This window comes from Mandrillus leucophaeus, unplaced genomic scaffold (assembly GCF_000951045.1).
Source record: "Mandrillus leucophaeus isolate KB7577 unplaced genomic scaffold, Mleu.le_1.0 Scaffold216, whole genome shotgun sequence".
NCBI classification, from domain to species: Eukaryota; Metazoa; Chordata; class Mammalia; order Primates; family Cercopithecidae; genus Mandrillus; species Mandrillus leucophaeus.
This window is the reverse complement of record NW_012102210.1, coordinates 151,519-169,237: the sequence shown is the minus strand read 5'-3', so window position 1 is coordinate 169,237 and position 17,719 is coordinate 151,519. Positions and strand designations below refer to the sequence as shown.

The 17,719-nt window shown below is 47.4% G+C and overlaps 1 protein-coding gene across 1 annotated transcript; it reads left to right on the top strand.

Moving 5' to 3' along the window:
- Window positions 1-8,246: 8,246 nt before the first annotated feature.
- CD207 (CD207 molecule, langerin) lies at window positions 8,247-13,836 on the top strand. The gene is made up of 6 exons (XM_011980634.1): window positions 8,247-8,366; window positions 8,464-8,580; window positions 10,045-10,419; window positions 11,012-11,163; window positions 12,227-12,345; window positions 12,852-13,836. Exons 1-6 carry the CDS (start codon window positions 8,294-8,296, stop codon window positions 13,000-13,002), a joined length of 987 nt encoding a protein of 328 aa, XP_011836024.1. The 5' UTR covers window positions 8,247-8,293; the 3' UTR covers window positions 13,003-13,836.
- The last annotated feature ends 3,883 nt before the right edge of the window (window positions 13,837-17,719 follow it).

Below are 17,719 nucleotides of genomic sequence, written 5' to 3'. Positions count from 1 at the left end.
GCTGGATATGAAATTCTGGGTTAAAAATTCTTTTCTTTAAGAATGTTGAATGTTGGCCCCCACTCTCTTCTGGCTTGTAGGGTTTCTGCTGAGAGATCCGCTGTTAGTCTGATGGGCTTCCCTTTGTGGGTAATCCGACCTTCTTTCTGGCTGCGCTTAACATTTTTTCCTCATTTCAACCTTGGCGAATCTGACAATTATGTGTCTCGGGGCTGCTCTTCTCGAGGAGTATCTTTGTGGTGTTCTCTGTGTTTCCTGAGTTTGAATGTTGGCCTGACTTTCTAGGTTGGGGAAGTTCTACTGGATAATCCCTGAAGAGTGTTTTCCAACTTGGTTCCATTCTCACCATAACTTTCAGGTATGCCAATCAAACGTAGATTTGGTCTTTTCACATAGTCCCATATTTCTTGGAGGCTTTGTTCATTTCTTTTTACTCTTTTTTCTCTAATCTTGTCTTCTCACTTTATTTCATTAATTTGATCTTCAATCATTAGTATTCTTTCTTCCACTTGATCGACTCAGCTATTGAAGCTTGTGCATGCGTTATGAAGTTCTTGTGCCATGGTTTTCATCTCCATCGGGTCATTTAAGGTCTTCTATACACTGTTTATTCTAGTTAACCATTCGTCTAACCTTTTTTCAAGGGTTTTAGTTTCCTTGCAATGGGTTAGATCATGCTCCTTTAGCTTAGAGAAGTTTGTTATTACTGACCTTCTGAAGCCTACTTCTGTCAACTCATCAAAGTCATTCTCCATCCAGCTTTGTTCCATTGCTGACGAGGAGTAGCGATCCTTTGGAGGAGAAGAGGCACTCTGGTCTTTATAATTTTCAGCTTTTCTGCTCTGGTTTCTCCCCATCTTTGTGATTTTATCTACCTTTGGTCTTTGATGCTGGCGATCTATAGATAAGGTTTTGGTGTGGATGTCCTTTTTGTTGATGTTGATGCTATTCCTTTCTGTTTGTTAGTTTTCTTTCCAACAGTCAGCTGCAGGTCTGTTGGAGTTTGCTGGAGGTCCACTCCAGACCCGGTTTGTCTTGGTGTCACCAGTGAGGCTGCAAAACAGCAAATATTGCAGAACAGCAAGTATTGTTGCCTGATCCTTTCTCTGGAAGCTTCATCCCAGAGGGTCACCCATCTGTATGAGGTGCCTGTCGGCCCCTACTGGGAGATGTCTCTCAGTTAGGCTACATGGGGGTCAGGGACACACTTGAGGAGGCAGTCTGTCTGCTCTCAGAGCTCAAGTGCCGTGCTGGGAGAACCACTGCTCTCTTCAGAGCTGTTAGACAAGGATGTTGAAGTCTGCAGAAGTTGTCTCCTGCCTTTTGTTTAGCTATGCCCAGCCCACAGAGGTGGAGTCTATAGAGGCAGTAGGTCTTGCTGAGCTGTGGTGGGCTCTGCCCAGTTTGAGGTTCCTAGCTGCTTTGTTTACCTACTCAAGCCTCAGCAATGGTGGATGCCCTTCCCCCAGCCAGGCTGCAGCCTTGCAGGTCGATCTCAGACTGCCGTGCTAGCAGTGAGCAAGGCTCCACGGGTGTGGGACCCACTAAGCCAGGCACAAGAGAGAATCACCTTGTCTGCTGGTTGCTAAGACCATGGGAAAAGCACAGTATTTGGGCGTGAGTGTACCGATTTTCCAGGTACAGTCTGTCACGGCTTTCCTTGGCTAGGAAAGGGAAATCCCCCGAACCCTTGCACTTCTTGGGTGAGGTGATGGCTCCGCCCTGCTTTGGCTTGCCCTTCGTGGGCTGCACCCACTGTCCAATGAGTCCCAATGAGATGATCCAGGTACCTCAGCTGGAAATGCAGAAATCACCCATCTTCTGCGTCGATCATGCTGGGAGCTGCAGATTGGAGCTGTTCCTATTCAACCATCTTGGAGTGGACCCATCCATGTTATTATATAAATAAATAGCTTTTAAATTTGGAAACATTTTGACCATTATTTCTTTGAATATATTTTCTGTCCCTTTTCACCCTCTTTGAGGACTTCAATTCCATGTATATTAAATTGCATGAAGTTGTCTCAGACTTCACTGATGTTCTGCTCTCTCTTCTCTCTGTGCTTCATTTTGGATGTTTCTATTGCTATATCTTCAAATTCATTGATCTTTTCTTCTACAATTTATAACCTGCCATTAATCCTTTTCAGTGTATTTTTCATACCAGGCATTGTTGTTTTTTTAATCATTAGAAGTTCAATTTGTATCTATTAAATATTTCATGTCTCTATTTAACTGTTTGAACACAAGAAACACAGTTATAATGTCTATTGTAATGTCCTTGCCTAGTAATTCTAACATCTGTATCAGTTCTGGGTTAGTTTCAGTAGATTGGTTTTTATCCTTACTATGGGTTACATTTTTTTGCTAGTCTGTTCTATGAGCTGTGTTATGGATTGAACTGTGTTTTCTGTTCATTTATCAGTTGAATCCCTAATCCTCAACGTGACTGTGTCTGGAGATAGGGCCTTCATTATAAAGCTATACTAATTAATACTGTAGAGTTTTGGTATATCAATAGAAAGACAAATGGAACACAATAGAAAGTCCAGAAACAGACCTTTAAATATATGAAACAAACTCAAACATATTATGAAACACATGATGAAGATGGTACCTCATAGTCAGAAATAAAATTATGCATTGTTTTAAAAAATGGTATCAGCACAGCAGGCTACCCATTTAGAAATAGATAAGTTAGATTCCTTTCTAAAATCATGGAATACTCGAACAAGACAATAAGAGATAAGAAAAAAATGGAATATCATGAAATCCAAATGTATTAAATATAAAAAGTGAAAACAAAGTTACAGTAGAGCATGAAATAAAAATAAGAGTTATTATGAAGATGTAAGTTTGATTTTAAGGTTATCCATAATACATTACTAAGCAAAAACAAACAAACAAACAAACAAACAAACAAACAAAAAAACCTTACACACTATAGGGTAGAGTTTTAGTTTTGTAAAAAAAATTTATATGCTTACATAATGCATTGGACAGAACTCTTTGGTTGCAAGAAACAGAAACCCATCCAATTAAATTTAAATGAAAATAAGAGATTTTTGTTTTTGTTTATGTTCATATAACCAAACCAAGAAACAGAGTGTCTGTGGGGAATGGAACTCAGGTTCAACAGGATCCAGCACTCAAAAGCACCAGGACTCACTTTTTGTCTCTTCATTTTTTTGTTACAGCTTCTGTCTCTGTGCTGGTCTTATTCTACTGGGGTCTTCCACATGACAGAGGAACTGGTTACTAGCTGCCCTATAGTCATATCTTTAGGGCCCTCAGTTTAGGGAGAGAGGAGAGCTACCTTCCTACCCAAACCTTGGGCAGCCATCATGGTGAGTTGTCACTCCTATGCTTGGAATCAGCAGCCCCATTTGAATCACAAACTGAAAAAAGTTTCCCAGTGGAGAGGGATTTTTGGTATCAGAAATGCAGGAGAGGCCAGGTGTAGTGGCTCATGCCTGTAATCCCAGCACTTTGGGAGGCCGAGGTGGGTGGATCATGAGGTCAGCAGATTGAGGCCATCCTGATTAACATGGTGAAACCCCATCTCTACTAAAAACACAAAAAATTAGCCAAATGTGGTGGCAGGTGCCTATAGTCCCAGCTACATGGGAGGCTGAGGCAGGAGAATTGCTTGAACCCTGGAGGTGGAGGTTACAGTGAGCCGAGATCACACCACTGCACTCCAGCCTGGGCAACAGAGTGAGACTCTATCTCAAACAAAACAAAAAAGAAATGCAGGAGAGGTGGGGAAGGATGCTAGGGAAAATAAGCAGGAATTGTCTTGTTAAATATGATATAATATATCCATAGTTATGATTAGACATAGCTATGGCTATAGATATAGATGTGTATATGTATACACATAGGTGGTAAGGAAAATTGAACTATGGGTATAACATTTGTTGTCTCTATGGTGGGTTTCTTTTTTCTTTTTTCTTTTTTTTTTTTTGAGACAGAGTCTCACTCACCCAGGCTGGAGTTCAGTGGCATGATCTCAGCTCACTGCAATATCTGCCTTCTGGGTTCAAGTGATTCTCCTGCCTCAGCCTCCTGAGTAGCTGGGACTATAGGCACACACCACCACGCCTGGCTAATTTTTGTATTTTTAGCAGAGACGGGTTTATGTTGGCCAGGCTGGTCTCAAACTCCTGACCGCAGGTGATCTGCCCACCTTGGCCTCCCACAGTGCTAGGATTACAGATGTGAGCCACTGCGCCCAGCCTATGGTGGGTTTTTTTTCCTACTTGGATTTTTTCTATAATTAATATCATTAGTTATATAATAAATAAAAGATTTTAAAAGAAACTGCACTTTTTTTTTTCCTAAAAGCCTTTCATTACTTTCCTAACATAGATTTGCCCCTCCCACTAAAGCTATAGGCATGAGTTCTTTGACCTACAATGTAATTTGGAGCAGCCTTCTCTGCCGGGTACACAGCAGCTCTTCCATGTGGCTAGGTTGCCAGCCCATTTACATACCACACTATTTATGATGGCACTGGGTGAAATACCTTGATCAGTAGGGTCTGGCTCATTGTCACTGTTCCAAAGAGACTTATCCTTATACAATGTCATAAAAAAGGAACCCATTATCAGGGTCCAGGGAGACATGGGGAGGTCCCTATAGTGTTGTCAGTCATTTTTAGTCTTGGGAGAGTCTTCGCTTCTCCCCAGCATTAAGGATGTCATATTTTTTCAACAACAGGAAAACCATTCCTGAGGGCGGGGTCTGTAGTTGTCTTTTTCCTTGCTGTGTCTTGGTACCCAGTGCACAGCAGGACTCTAGAGGAGTAAGTGATGCCACATATGCTCCTTGGTTTCTCTGCCCTATCCCCTGTGCCCAGGGCACATGTCCAGAGGGTGGCATGGAATCCCTTGATTTTTTGGAGTCTGTGGGCCAAATCCCCCATTGCATCACAGGAGTCCCTCTGAGGCCTGCAAGCCAGGTGTGACCAGCTGTAATCCCCTCTCATTTCAGAGTCATTCTCCCTCCTCCCTCTCTTCTCCTGCCCTGTCCCCACTCCACAGTTTGGTGTTCACTCTAGTTTCCTCCATGACTTGACTGAGAGACTCGGGTGACTCCTCCTGGGAGATGACTCTCGGCACTGCTGGAGCATTTCAAACAACCCAGGTCTCTGTTCCAGTCTTGTTGATTAAGTCCATGGTCCTCCTCCAAGCATAAGGCTGGTCCCAACCATAGTCCCAACAAGAGAAAGGGAAAAAGTGGTCAAGCTGTTTTCTTCCTCTGTCCTTATCCAGAGAAAGTATTAGAACCCCAGGAGCACAGGAAGAGGAGAAACTAAAAAAATGAGCACAGACTTCCCGTTCTCACCACAGAGGTGATTTTTTGGTCACTAGGTCTGATCAGAGTTCCTCTTCTGTTTGGAAGAGGAGGGCATCGCCTGAGTGTCCAGGAGAGCCACCCGCCTTCTGACTGGAGATGGTGGCCAAGGCACCTGCCTGCTTCTCTGTCTTTTCTCCTGTCAGGCCAGGTGCCAGATAGAACATCCAGAGATTTGCACAGGAGAGATACTCAGGAAATACCTGCAGATGAGCATGCTCATAGGAAGACGGCTCGTGACTCCCTCCCTCTCCACAAAGTGGGAAATGAAACTTCTTATGGTTTGGGACTTTTACATCCACCTCCTCTGAAACCCCAGAGGGCCCACATCGCAGGATTCCATGCCTTTGCTCAGCTTCCTCATGCTGGATCATCCTTTCATCTCTCAGTATTCTACCTACCTGAGCCTCCATTTCCATCACTTGGACTAAATGCTCCCCGCCCCAGCCCCTTCCTATGCCATCGGCGCAGCCTCTTCCTATGCCATGGGCCCAGCCTGCTGAGGCTTCCTTATCCTTTCCTGGGACCAGTGAGAGGGCGTCTGGGGGCTCTATAAAGAATAACTCATGCCACAAACCAGCAGAGAAAACCCAACTTCTTGACCTAGGGGAAAGGGACCAGACACTCCCAAGGCATGTTGTGTGGCGGCTTCTTTCCTTCAAATGCAGCAGGAGGAGACCAGGACCCCTGCAAGGCCTCTTCTACCAGGGTCTTAAGTAATTTGGATTCTTCTCTATCCCCAGGCCCAGAAATAGGACAGGCTGTGGATGAAGGGCCGGGAGTCAGGAGCAGAAGGGCAGAGATGGCTCTGGAGTTGGGCTGGGTCCTGAGCATGAGAGTCCAGAAGTGGAACATTCTAATCCTGTCTAAGCCCCGACAGAACCAACGCTCTGCAACCACACGAGCCACCTGAAGAGAGTGGGAATCTTCATGGGCGCTCAGAGGCAGGCAGTGAGGTTGAGCCAGACCCTGAGGTTTGGGACTATCAAACATCAAAATTTAGAGCAGACAGCAGGTAGGGAAGCAATGAGACAGAACAAATGAGACACCATCTTTGTTACCTGGCTTCCTTCCCAGAGCTTCCCAGTGTGGGGTCCCCTCTGGGTTCCCTCATCCAGTCTGAGAAGTGACTCCAGCCTGAGGCCTGGTTAACTGGAGAGACAGAGCATCGAGGGCCTGTAACTACAATGAGCTGCACATGGGCACGGGCTGAGCGTGCAGCCACCATCCTCCCAAGTACCAAAGGCAGCAGGAGCCCCTGAAAGCATAGGTAGATATGTCCTTGGCCCTGCTAGCTTAACCTCTAACCCTGGTCCCTGATACAGCCTGTCATCCAGCTCTACTGGTTCAGCCTCAGCAGGCCCAGGACAGCTTCCTTGTCCTGCGGCCAGAGCTTTTGTTCATTCTTGAGTAAGGAGTAAATCACACTTCCCCTTATGCTTTTGCTTTGAAGATGAATGAGAACTTCTGGAGATAGCGGAAAGAAGCAGCAGCTTCTAGAAGGCAGATCCCAGGCCACAGACTGTGTAAACATCAGAGTGGCATGATTAGCTATCAAGTCTCCCAGTCACTTACCATTCACCCATCCGTCCATGCGTCCTCCATCCATTCATTCATCCATTCACCCATCCTCCAATTATCTGGACAAACTTCCTTCTTTTTTCTTTCCTTCCCTCCCTCTTTCCTCTCCTGTTTCCTACATTCCAAGAAATATTTTTATAGAGTCTGCCATGTGCCAAATTTCTCAGATTTGGCAGACTTCTTCAAAGCATGAGAAGTCACCCAGGAGAAAATTTAGTCCTTCACTGAGCTCCAAATAGGCTCCTCTGTGCCCTGAGCTTCTTGCACATATGGAACTCTCTATTCAGGTTTACAAGGAAGGAGAGAGGAAGTTGTGGACAGAGAGAGAGGAGACAGAAACAGAAAGATTCCTAGTCTGACGTTGCTGAGCACCCCTACTTTGTTTGAAAAGCTCACATGCTACAGGAAGCAGGGAGGAGAACTCAAGTCTTAGGTTTACATTTTGAATCTCCAAGTTGCATATTATAGAGGAGTATTGTATCAGCCAAGATGCGCTAATAACAGGGAGCAGAATATTCTATTGCAATGATTGCTTCCAGGCTTCCCCCAACCAGTCTGTGCTCCTCACCACGATCAGAGTGATGTTTTTACAGTGTCCCTGTCCTTGTCTCTCTCCTGCCTGAAGTCCTTAATTGGCCTCATGTCACCCACGAGCTAGAGGTCAAGCTCCTTGACATGATCAGAAGGATCTTCATAATCAGACCCCAGGTGCCTCTTCCACCCCATGTGAGTCCCCTTCCTCACATTTTTGTGTATATTTTACGTTCCAGCAATATTGCAACTATTTTCAGTTTGCCAAGCACTCCATGCTATCTTAAGCTCCATCCTTTGGCATATGCTTATGTTTCTACTGCAGTTTTTTTTCCATTATTCCATTTCACACGCTTCTTTCAACTGGGCATATTTGTCTCTTGTGCAATTTATTTGCTCATGTCTGTCTTTCCCACCAGACTGTGAGCTGCTTGGTGCAAGGACTGTGAGTTATTCATCGCTGTGGCCCTATGCCTGGTACAGCATCAGTACCTAGAAGGCACTCAGTCCGTATTTGTGGGGTGAATGGGTGGGTGGATGGGTGAAGAGAATCTTACAAGAGAAATGGGATAGCTTTGGGACAAGATGGTTAATGTATCTATGTAACAGACCCCCAGAGAAGACAACAGATGGCCTCTTTCTGAAAGCTCAGACTTCTGAGGAGGGAAGTAAGCCAGACAAGGTATCTAGTCAGGAATAGGGAAGTTGGGATGATATGGTGACCTGGTGTGGGACTGACTTCCTGTTTCCTCTAGATAAGAGCCCTTGGAGAGACAGGCAGCCAGAAGCACTTGTGCTTCCAGGGTAAGGGTGAGCGCTCAGGATGACGGCCGAGAGGGAGGTCCCTGATGCACACTTCACTGTGGACAAACAGAACATCTCCCTCTGGCCCCGAGGCAAGCCACAGTCACTGCTGAGAACCTGCTCCGTGTTCTGTGTGCAAACCTGCCCTTTGCTACTCCTTCAACACACATTTTCTTCTTCTTCCAACAGAGCCTCCTCCCAAGTCTGGTCCATCTCTGTTCCCGGGGAAAACACCCACAGTCCGTGCTGCATTAATCTGCCTGACGCTGGTCCTGGTCGCCTCCGTCCTGCTGCAGGCCGTCCTTTGTAAGTCCTCATGTTTCATCGCCTGGGCTTAGCCCCTCTCTGTGGCCAGCTGGCTCCCTCCAGATCCAGACCGCTTCCCTGCTTTCCAGGTTTCTCCTGCCTCCGACTTTCATTTGTTTCCTTTCTCCTCTTTCCATGTGCAGTAACAGGGTGTGCCGCCCCTAGTATAGTGAGCTGATGCTCTTTTCCTCCCAATTTCTGGGAGATTATTGAGATCAGCATTTGCACATTGGTGCTCAAGGATACATTCTTTTGTCCTCAGGAAACACTTATCTAGTTTTTCATGCTGTGCTATTTTCTCTCCCTCCATCCCCCACCAATCTGAGCTCTGCTCCTTGGATTTGGAGCCTTGTGGACAGTCCCTGACAGTGCAATGTCTCCTGACCCTGTGAAGGACTAAGCCTCATGTGTCATTGGCCCCAACTCACCAGATGGAGAGCCAACAGATCTCCATGACTCAGTCCCCTCAACAGGACCCGTTCGTGCTCTCTTCATTTTCCTGTCCCTGCAAAAATCATGTCTAGGGAGCCTTCCTACTCATTTGGTGTTGCGGGGTTTATCTTTCTTCCTCTTCTGGCTCTGTCAGGCTTCATGCCCTTTGCTGCTGGCAGAGCCTTCTTCCTCCTGCCAGGGCTGCAGCAAGCAGAGCAAGGGGACCCAAGAAGCTGTTGGGTTTTGTTTTCTCCCTCTGTGGCCTCGGGACATACTTGGTCTTAGACTTGTAGGCTCTGAGCAGAGTCCCCCTTCCCCCATCCTAGACCCCTGGCCTCTAGCATGGCATTTTCCTCAGGGCTCGCCTTTGAGCCTCTTGGTTTATCTTTGATCCTCTCTCTGGTACCCAGGCCTGGGACCTGAGCAGAATGTGAAAGTGGGTAGGGCAAGGGAAGGGGAGAAACAGTTTTGTAATCTCCTTTTCCATGTTCTCTGGAGAAGAAGCCACTTCCAGATTAGTGGCTGGCTCTTCCCATGGTCACAGAGGGGCCCACGGACAGATGTGAGGGAGTGGTGCTGTCCTAGCAGACAGCCACTGCAGGGGTTTCTGAAAGCAGAGGGATGGCAACCAAGGGGTGGGGTCCAGGGGGAATCAAGTTCTGGGGAGAGTGACGGGGCTCATGGAGGGCACCCCTTTATCAAATGTTCCATGAACACTCAGAGAAATTTCAGGACTGGTTTCTAACCCCTGCTTCTGCTTGCCTGTGAAATTTTCTCACAGACAGCCTGTGTTTCATCAATCTCCCCATTGTCTGTATCCACCTGTGTTCCTAGCACATGGTAGGTGCCCATTGCACGTTTGTTGTATGTTAATGAATGATTGGAGTGTTGGGGTGGCCCATTGGACTGTCCTGGTTCTTTGGGAAGCTTCAGCCTGTTCCTTCCCTTCTCTTCCTTTGATCGACCTGACAACACCCCCACTCCTGTCCCTGGGGCTCCCCTCAGCTGACCTCCTGACTTTCTCAATCCCAGATCCCCGGTTTATGGGCAACATATCAGATGTAAAGACCAATGTCCAGTTGCTGAAAGGTCGTGTGGACAACATCAGCACCTTGGATTCTGAAATTAAAAAGAATAGCGATGGCATGGAGGCAGCTGGCGTTCAGATCCAGACGGTGAATGTGAGCCTGGGTTATGTGCGTTCTCAGTTCCTGAAGTTAAAAACCAGTGTGGAGAAGGCCAACGCACAGATCCAGATCTTAACAAGAAGTTGGGAAGAAGTCGGTACCTTAAATGCCCAAATCCCAGAGTTAAAAAGTGATTTGGAGAAAGCCAGTGCTTTGAATACAAAGATCCGGGCACTCCAGGGCAGCTTGGACAATATGAGCAAGTTGCTCAAACGACAAAGTAAGTGACTCAGAAAATTACATTGAAGCTGACCAGCGGCCCATGGGATCTTACCTGTCCCAGACCTGAGGTCACTGGGCTGGTGGGTTAGGGAGGAGGCTGGGGGGAAGAGAGGGGCAGCCATGGACTAGGAAGTTAAGGAGAGAGGGCTTGAGGTTGGGAAGGACTTAGGTGCGGTTAGGAGAAAAGAGACCAGGGTCCAGCTAGAGTTCCCACACCAAAGTGCAGAATGTAAAAGCATTAGGGCTGTTCACCCCGGCCCATACCTAGTCATTTCTCATCAAGTTCCTTTCTAGAGTCCAGGGGCTCAGCCACTTGTCATGGCCGATGGAGGGTTGCTTCCCCTCATGGGAAAGACACTCTTTGTCCATCCTCTTGCATTCTAACCTCTCCAGTCCCAGACACTCTATTAGTCTCTGTCTGACTTTCAGGATTTGAAAGAGTGTCCCAAATCCCCTACACAAGGACCCAAGGACACCAGAGCACAGCTCCATTTGCTGCTGTCTCTGAGACCTCATTCAAGTGCCCCCACCAAGCCAGCACCCCAAGAAATCAAGAATACCAGCGTTCACTTTTACCTCTTGTTCTCTAGATGACATTCTACAGGTGGTTTCTCAAGGCTGGAAATACTTTAAGGGGAACTTCTATTACTTTTCTCTCGTCACAAAGACCTGGTATAGTGCCCAGCAGTTCTGTGTGTCCAGGAATTCACACCTGACCTCGGTGACCTCAGAGAGTGAGCAGGTGAGTGTTGTGCCTGTGGGCTCTGGGAAGGGGGCGTCTGAGCACTGGGCCCGGGAGGATGGGCAAGATTATACTGTGCGAACAAAAATCCCCAAATATTGATGACCTAATGAAGAAGGATTAGTTTTCGGTACCATGTCCAATAAGGGCCAGCAAGGGGGCTGTGCTCACTGTGGCTACTCAAGGACCCAGGCCAAAGGAGTCTTCATCTGAACATGTTTCCACAATTGCTGGGGCAGGAAAAGGGAACTTGACATATTGTGCAAAGCTTCTGCCCAGATTTGACATACCTCATTTTTGCTTACATTTCACTGGCGTAAGTACGTTAAGTAAGTTAAGTAAGTGATGCAGTACTCCTGGACTGGGAGGATCCTGGATTCCAGTACTCCTGGAACAGGGCAGAGAGGAGCTACTTTCCATGTGCCCAGGAAAAAAGAAATATTTGTGAACAGCATTAATGATTCCACATGACTCAAGAAGTCTCCTGCCTGGTGAGGCAGAAATTGGGCAGGCCCTTTTCATCTGGGTGGTGAGATAGCAGCTCAGGTCAAAGCCTGAGCTCTGGAGTAGTTTTAAAGCCCTAACCTTGCCATCTAACTAGTCCTAGCAGCTTGGGTGGAATACCCAACTTCACTGGGCAAACTTCACTGGCCCTTACTTGATGAAACATGCATGGTGATGGCACCTGCCTCAGAGGAAAGGAGTGAATGCATATGGAGGACTCAGCACAGTGCCGTATGTGGATTCAGGTGTTGTCATATGAACCATTCTCTTGCAGTCCATGCTCTGGAGTTCAGCTGAGGCCTTCCTGTGCCTCAGCACCTGCTTCCTGAGTGGCAGAAATGCTTAAGTCCTGAGCCTGTTAGCTGCAGGGCAGGGACACATCATAATCTGGAAGATGAAATCTGGGCTCTGGGCAAGGGCAGGAAGAGGCTTGAGAGGCCAGTGTGTGCAGTGCGTCTGTGGGTCAGGGCTGTCACTGAGCACGGGTGAAGAACACCCAGAGACAGGTGATCAAGCTCGGAGTGTGACCGCACCTCTGCTTATCCTGTCTTTCCTACAGGAGTTTCTGTATAAAACAGCGGGCGGACTCACCTACTGGATTGGCCTGACTAAAGCAGGGACGGAAGGGGACTGGTTCTGGGTGGATGACACGCCATTCAACAAAGTCCAAAGTGCGAAGTAAGTCCCTGGAGCCCTCCCTGCCAGCCTGACTTTCCCCGGCCATGGCCAGGGCATGAAGGGAGTGGGGGCGATATTCCCCATGAGACAGGGTTTCTGATTCTTCCCTGTGCTAGGGTGACAGGAGCATTGCAACCAAGATCTAGCGCAATCCTGTCACTAACTGGCTGTGGGATCTGGGCCCTCCACGCCCTCTGGGGTGTGGCAGCAAGGCCTTCTACCTGGCCGGCTTCAGCAGGGATCCTGTCATGAGTCTAGGTCTTCACAGTGTGGGTTTGTGTAGGGACTTGAGAGTGGTGGGTTGGTTTTGCCTGGACTTGGGGCGTGAGTGAAAGCTTAGAGGTCTAAGTCTCGCTAGTCCCCTTCCTCTTAGGCTTGGGTGCAGACATTTACTATGCCATTCCCTAGGACTCAAGCTGGGGTTGAGTTAACTCATTTTTCACTGGAAATAAGTTCTTCTTGGTTTTCCACTTTGTAAATCCGTCCTTATTTCTCCCTCTTGCTAGGTTCTGGATCCCAGGTGAGCCCAACAATGTCGGGAACAATGAACACTGTGGCAATATAAGGGCTTCCTCGCTTCAGGCCTGGAATGATGCCCAATGTGACACAACGTTTCTTTTCATCTGTAAGCGACCCTACGTCCCATCAGAACCGTGACAGAACAGGCTCCCAAGCTCACTCTTTGAACTCCAACGCTTGTCAAACATGAGGAAATGCCTCTTTCTCCCCTAGACTCCAGGAGGACTTTGCACGTTAATTTTTCTTGCTTCAAAATTGTCCCACAGTGGCATTCTGGAGTCCGTCTGTCTTGGCTGGAAATTCTCTGACCCCATGGAGGCAGCTGGAATGGAAAGGAGAATTCAGGTTAAAGTGGGAGGGGTGGGTAGAGAGGATTTAGAAGTTCCAATTGCCCTGCTAAGGAGGATTAAGACCCGTAATCCGGGACAACACCTGGGGTTTTCCACTTCTTCAGAGAAGCCTCAGCTTCATCACATCAAAGTTATTTCAGAGCAACCAAGCAATTCTGCTGATATTGTCATTCAGGGCTTTTCTTGGCCAAACCCTCTAGAATTTCCACGTGTCTGCTTAGCTGTGCTGGCAGCTGGCAGCTGGCTGTGTTTGCAGTGGGAATAGCTCTGTTCTTGGAGATCCTGCTCATGGTATATCCTCAGTGGCTTCTTCATCCACATCATCTAAAGCCTGAACCTCTTCTCTGGTTCAAGTCAGCGGCTGACATGGACTTGTATCTCCTTCAGAACTCGGCCAATACCCAGACTCCCTTCTCCTTCCACTCCCTTAGTACACCCGGGTGCCCAGCCCTGCCTTCCGCCCAGTGTCCATCCAGCCTCTGTCCTCACCTCCCCGGCACCTCCTCCTCCTTCTGCATTTCCTGTCTTCCTGTGTCTTGTGTGTGGGAAGCAGCCTTCAGTGCCTTCATGAATTCGCCTTCCAGCTTCCTCAGAATAAAATGCTGCCTGGGTCAAGGCCTCACTCCACGTGCACTTTTTCATTCCTGGTTGTCCAGGTGAATATGTGGGAAAGGCAGTCTCCTCTGCTGGACATGAAGTTGTAGAGTATCATCAGGAAACATCTGGGGAGTCAAAAATAACAAGGACTAGGGAAGCTCCAGCCCTGGAAATGCCACAAAATGTGACTAGTACTTATTTCTAGCTTTTATTAAAATAAAGTAGAGCAAGGTCTCCAAGGTCTCCAATGTCACGATCTTGGTGGTCTTTCTTCTTGGGTGTTCACTGGACAATCTTCTAGTCTCTAGTTCAATTCCCAAGAACGAGTTTCAGCAGGTTTCCCGCTCTTCACAGAGACCCAGTTCCACAGGCATCAATTCCAAATCTCAAGTCCAGTGGCCAAAGCAGGAATCCAGGCAGCAGCCACCACAGAGAGGAGGGGAGAGTGGAGTGAGCACAGGTCCTCATTAGGGTCCACAGGAAAAGATGCTTCATTAAATGACTGTGACCAGCAGTGTGTTGTTCTGGGTGCAAATGGGTCAGAGCTGAGGGTACAGGCTTGTATTGTAAGACCTGAAATAGCATGTGCTGCTGTGACATTTTATGCCTCACAGGGCCCCAAAGACCTAACCCTAAGTTCCCTGCCTCTCACCAGATATGCCCTTGCCCTCGGTCCTCACCTGGCTAGTTTCCTATCGTGTGGGACCAGCTGCACTCCACCTCATCATTTTGTAACTACAAGGCCTGCCTCCCACAGCCCTGGCTGGTTCACTCTGCTCCTGAGGGTGACCCCGTGTGGCCCTGCATGGCTTGTGATATCTTTCCCCACTAGTAAACTGCTGTCAATCTCACCTGCCCAGTGTCAAATGTCGTGTTTTGGCCATCTTGTCGTATTTAGGGCAGGGGATCCCTCCCTCACCAATGGAGGAAATGGGAGGTGACAAAAACAAGGCTGGTTGGGGATCTCTGGTTGGTTTTGGCAAAGAGATGAGCTGGGAAAATCAGACCATTTCTCTGGGAAAGAATTTGAACCAGGAAGTAGCAAGGGGATGAGGCTGTTAACAGAAGGAAGTTGAGCTGGAAGGCCCTGAGTTAGAGAAGGGCTGGAGGGGCCGTCACAGGGCACTGGAAGAAACTAGCAATGAGCAAAAGCTACAAGGCAGAGGAAAGACATGAATGCAGGCTGGGCTCGGTGGCTCACGCTTGTAATCCCAGCACTTTGGGAGGCCGAAGTGGGTGGGTCACCTGAGGTCAGGAGTTCAAGACAGCCTGGCCAACATGGTGAAACCCCATTTCTACCAAAAATATGAAAATTAGCCGGGCATGGTGGTGGGTGCCTGTAATTCCAGCTACTTGGGAGACCGAGGCAGGAGAATCACTTGAACCTGGGAGGCGGAGGTTGCAGTGAGCCGAGATCCCACCACTGCACTAGAGCCTGGGTGATAGGGCAAGACTGTCTCAAAAAAAAAAAAATTAGTGACTGCAGAGGATTATAGCTGTCAGAGAAAAGAGAATGGCTTGAGGAGTTGCGATGGAGGTCCTGGAGGGCAGGCTGAGGTGCTCTAGCTGCTCCTGTTCCCAGTGCTGCCTCAGATCCTCCCAGCCCTTCTGATCCTCCTGGGTTCTGTGCATGGAGACCTTATGAGGCTTGTGCTCCTGACCCTGCCAGTTGCTTTTTCTTGAAACTGAAAGAGCCTGAGTCAGTGAGGATGTGTTTTTATCTGGAGTCTGTGCCCCAGCCTGGACCCAGCAAGTGCAGCATTGCCTTGGCTTCCTCCCTTGAGGAAGCTGGGACACCTGTCGCTTTGCTTTGTCATGTGATCTTGGCTGCCTCCCCCACTGTATGCACGTCTTACTTCTCCAGGGAGGTCACTACATGGGCACCTGCCCTTCTGCTGGCAGTGCGGCCTCGCCCAGGAAGTCCCACCATTGATAGTGCTGTAGTCCTGTCTCTAGCGGGTCTCAGGGCATTATCAATACCTGGGCAGCTCCTCGGGTCATGGACCCCACAGTATTTCTTGTGAAATTCTGGGGATTTTTCCATTGTCAGGTGAAAAGTTGGGAGCCAGGGACAGGTGAGAACTGTTTCTCAGTCAACTTGGGTATTTATTGTATTCCATAAGTTTTTTTTTGTTTGCTTGTTTTCTTTTTTTTTTTTTTTTTCCTGATTTGGCAGGTTAACAAGGCTTGACATGCCCTCTTTCAATGTTGCAACAAAATACTCTTGAAAAATTTATCCTTTTGTGCTTGAATATAAAAGAAAAAGAGAAAAAAAATACTTGATTCACCCCTACTGACTAACTAGTCCTAATGCTTGTGAACATGTACTATAATATTTTATTTTTCTGTTTTTATGCTTTATTGATCTATCTATAGTTACTTCATTTTCTCTTTCTTTGTCCTTCTCTCTCACTTTCTCTTTCTCTCTCTCCTCTTTTTCTCATATTGTATGAGCTATGCTTCCTTTGCTTTAATTTTGCCAGTGCTTTGGAAGATAAACCATTATTTAGGTGGGGCATGTGTGTGTGTGTGTGTGCATGTGTGTGTGTGCATGTGTGTGTGTGTGCGCATGTCTGTGTGTGTGCATGTGTGTAGTCTAGCACTTTCCCTTTTTCTTACAAAGCATCCTGGCTTCTGGGATTATTGGCATTATTCCTGGCATTGACACCCTGGTTGGGGCTGGGCCCTGGGCATGGGGGCTGCCATTGGCTCCCTTGGTGACCCCACCTGGCCAGGGCTCCAGGCCGCCCCCAGCAGGGGAATGCATTGCCTCCTTCAGAGATTTCAGGCTCTCCTTTCTCTCTACCTCTCTGTTCACACCCCAGACCTCCAAGAGCCTCCCCTCCTATCTGTCCCAAGGCAACTTCCTTCTTTTTTTTAGGTTTTAGAATGAATTTCTGTTTTGGGGGGAGAAAACACAGGTTATCCAATTTATGATAAACTCAGTGTGTTTTCAACAAGGAAATTTTTATTGTTCTATGGGAGCCTAAAGCGAAAGGATTTCCAAGGCTTCCTGAGGAAGAGGCACATAAGCTGGGCCTTGAGAGGTGAGCAGAATTTAGGCAGTGAGTGGGATTGGGGCACAGACGAGGAAAGAGAGAGGAAACAGAAAATGCAGAGGAGTGTGACAGGCCTGAGGCAGCAAGAGAAGTCCAGTCTAGCTAGAGTGTGGTGTGGGGTGAAGCAGGGGACAGGCAGCTCTTCGGGGGCCTTCAAAGCCAAAGGAGGGGTTTTGGATTTTTATTTGAAGGACAACAAGGAACCACTGAAGTGTTTTAGGCAGATGAGTGACATGATCCCAATTGTTCTGTTTTTTACTTAGTGTTGAAGAAGTGTGACAAATGATTTGTTACATTTGAAAGCTTAAATGCTTCCAGGAATAACAAGATCTACAGACATGCAATAGAACTATGTCACTGGAAAACATTTGTCACACTTTTGTGCTTCTTCTTTTATCCTGAGCAGCTTCTTGTTTTAGGTATCTTCCTGTATTTTGAATTGACCTTCTCAAGTTAGAAGCAGAACTAACACTTACAACCTTACTTGCAGAAAACTGCAGGCATGAGGTTAGATGCTTTGGGAGGCCCTTTGGGAGGCCAAGGCAGGAGGATCACTTGATGCCAGGAGTTGAAAACCAGCTTAGTCAACCCAGTGGGACCCCGTCTCCACAAAAAATACCAAAAAAATTAGCTGGGTGTGGTAGCGTGGACTTGTAATCCTAGCTTTTGGGAGGCTGAGGTGGGAGAATTGCTTGGGCTCAAGAGGTTGAGTCTGCAATGAGCCATGATCACACCACTGCACTCTAGCCTGGGCTACAGAGCAAGACCCTGTTTTAATTTTATTTAATATTTACTTATTTATTTGTGTATTTATTTATTTTTGAAGTGCAGTCATGTGACCCACCAGTC

What these genes read in the sequence shown, in the direction of transcription:
- CD207 (XM_011980634.1), top strand. Translation starts at nt 8,294, where the DNA reads ATGACGGCCGAGAGGGAGGTCCCTGATGCACACTTCACTGTGGACAAA. An exon ending in CATCTCCCTCTGGCCCCGAG is followed by an intron (nt 8,367 to 8,463) that starts GCAAGCCACAGT and finishes TTCTTCCAACAG; the next exon opens with AGCCTCCTCCCAAGTCTGGT. An exon ending in CCTGCTGCAGGCCGTCCTTT is followed by an intron (nt 8,581 to 10,044) that starts GTAAGTCCTCAT and finishes TCTCAATCCCAG; the next exon opens with ATCCCCGGTTTATGGGCAAC.